Raw genomic sequence first — 1,727 nt, forward strand, 5'->3', positions numbered from 1 at the left:
CCTTCCAACCCAAACCATTCCTGGATTCTCTGATTCCCCGATTCCAGTCCTCCCCCGTCATTCCAGAAGGGATCAGAGATCACCCCCTCTGCCAGACACCCCCCACTCCAGCCTCCACCATCTCTTCCACCACTCCCTGACCCTCCACACTAAAAACATTTTCCCAATCCCAGCCCAAATCTTCCTCTCGGCGACAAAATCCTGATTCTCCTCGTTAGGAAGAGAGAAATTATTATTCCTTTCTTTTTTCCAGTTGTTTTCTGTAAATCCATTATAAACTTCCCTCTGAACTCAGCAACCCCCATGTTACAATCCCGTTTAGACCCAGGAAAGCAAAGCAAGCTAAGTCTCTGAGCATAAACCGGGAAGAACTTAGAAGGTTCAAAATATCCCCAGAAGTGAGATTAAAACCAAACGAGGTTAGGTGGTGTTGCCAAAAAATGGATGAATTTTATTTAATAGCAAAAGAGGCAAAGAGAAGGGACGAGAAAAGAAAGAGAGAAAGAAAAAGAAGTGTGCGTGTGGGGTGGGGGACAGGGAGAGGTGACGGGGATTAGGTCCCTCACCCATCCGAGGGTCCCAACCACGGCTCGCTGCTCCCCTCCATCTGCTCTGCTCGTGGTGAGGGTCCCCTGTCGCCGCTGTGGCCACGCTGCCACATGCTGCCACACATCGCCACACACCGCCACACATCGCCACATGCTGCCACACATCGCCACATGCTGCCACACATCGCCACATGCTGCCACACATCGCCACATGCTGCCACACACCGCCACTCGCCGCCACACACCGCCACACACCGCCACACACCGCCACACACCGCCACACACCGCCACACACCGCCACACACCGCCACACACCGCCACACATCGCCACATGCTGCCACACACCGCCACTCGCCGCCACTCGCCGCCACACGCCGCCACACGCCGCCACTCGCCGCACACACCGCCACACGCCGCCACTCGCCGCCACACACCGCCACACACCGCCACACGCCGCCACACGCCGCCACTCGCCGCCACACGCCGCCACACACCGCCACACACCGCCACACGCCGCCACACGCCGCCACACGCCGCCACACACCGCCACACACCGCCACACACCGCCACACGCCGCCACACACCGCCACACCACCGCCACACACCGCCACACGCCGCCACACGCCGCCACTCGCCGCCACACACCGCCACACACCGCCACACACCGCCACACGCCGCCACACGCCGCCACACGCCGCCACACATCGCCACTCGCCGCCACACACCGCCACACATCGCCACTCGCCGCCACACATCGCCACTCGCCGCCACTCGCCGCCACTCGCCGCCACTCGCCGCCACTCGCCGCCACTCGCCGCCACTCGCCGCCACTCGCCGCCACTCGCCGCCACTCGCCGCCACTCGCCGCCACACCCCAAAGAGCGCAGAATTCCGTGGGCTAATGCTCACTTTGGGCCAGGCGGGAACACCCACGTGCCTCTCTTGCAGGGGCCGGCTTGACACTGTCCCTTGCAACACTGAGGGTCTGTGGCATCATCTCTGGTGCTCTGCTGCAGGGTCTGGGGGCCCCTGTGCTGGGCCATGTCACCCCTTCTGCTGTGGATGAGCTTCCTCCCCCCGGTGAGGACCCCGCAGCTGGGCTCTGCACAGTGGAGGATGGGCGGTCACTGCGTCTGTGACCACCGGCTTTTCCAAGGTACCCAAAGCCTCTCCTCCCTC

General features: G+C 62.2%; 1 protein-coding gene across 1 annotated transcript; it reads right to left on the minus strand.

Moving 5' to 3' along the window:
- Positions 1–562: 562 nt before the first annotated feature.
- LOC120410022 (keratin-associated protein 5-2-like) lies at positions 563–1,303 on the minus strand. Its single transcript, XM_039552149.1, has one exon. The coding sequence runs from the start codon at positions 1,301–1,303 to the stop codon at positions 563–565; it is 741 nt and encodes a 246-aa protein (XP_039408083.1).
- Positions 1,304–1,727: the final 424 nt, after the last annotated feature.

Source organism: Corvus cornix, chromosome 5, assembly GCF_000738735.6.
Source record: "Corvus cornix cornix isolate S_Up_H32 chromosome 5, ASM73873v5, whole genome shotgun sequence".
NCBI lineage: Eukaryota > Metazoa > Chordata > Aves > Passeriformes > Corvidae > Corvus > Corvus cornix.

What these genes read in the sequence shown, in the direction of transcription:
- LOC120410022 (XM_039552149.1), bottom strand. Translation starts at nt 1,303, where the DNA reads ATGTGTGGCGGCGAGTGGCGATGTGTGGCGGTGTGTGGCGGCGAGTGG.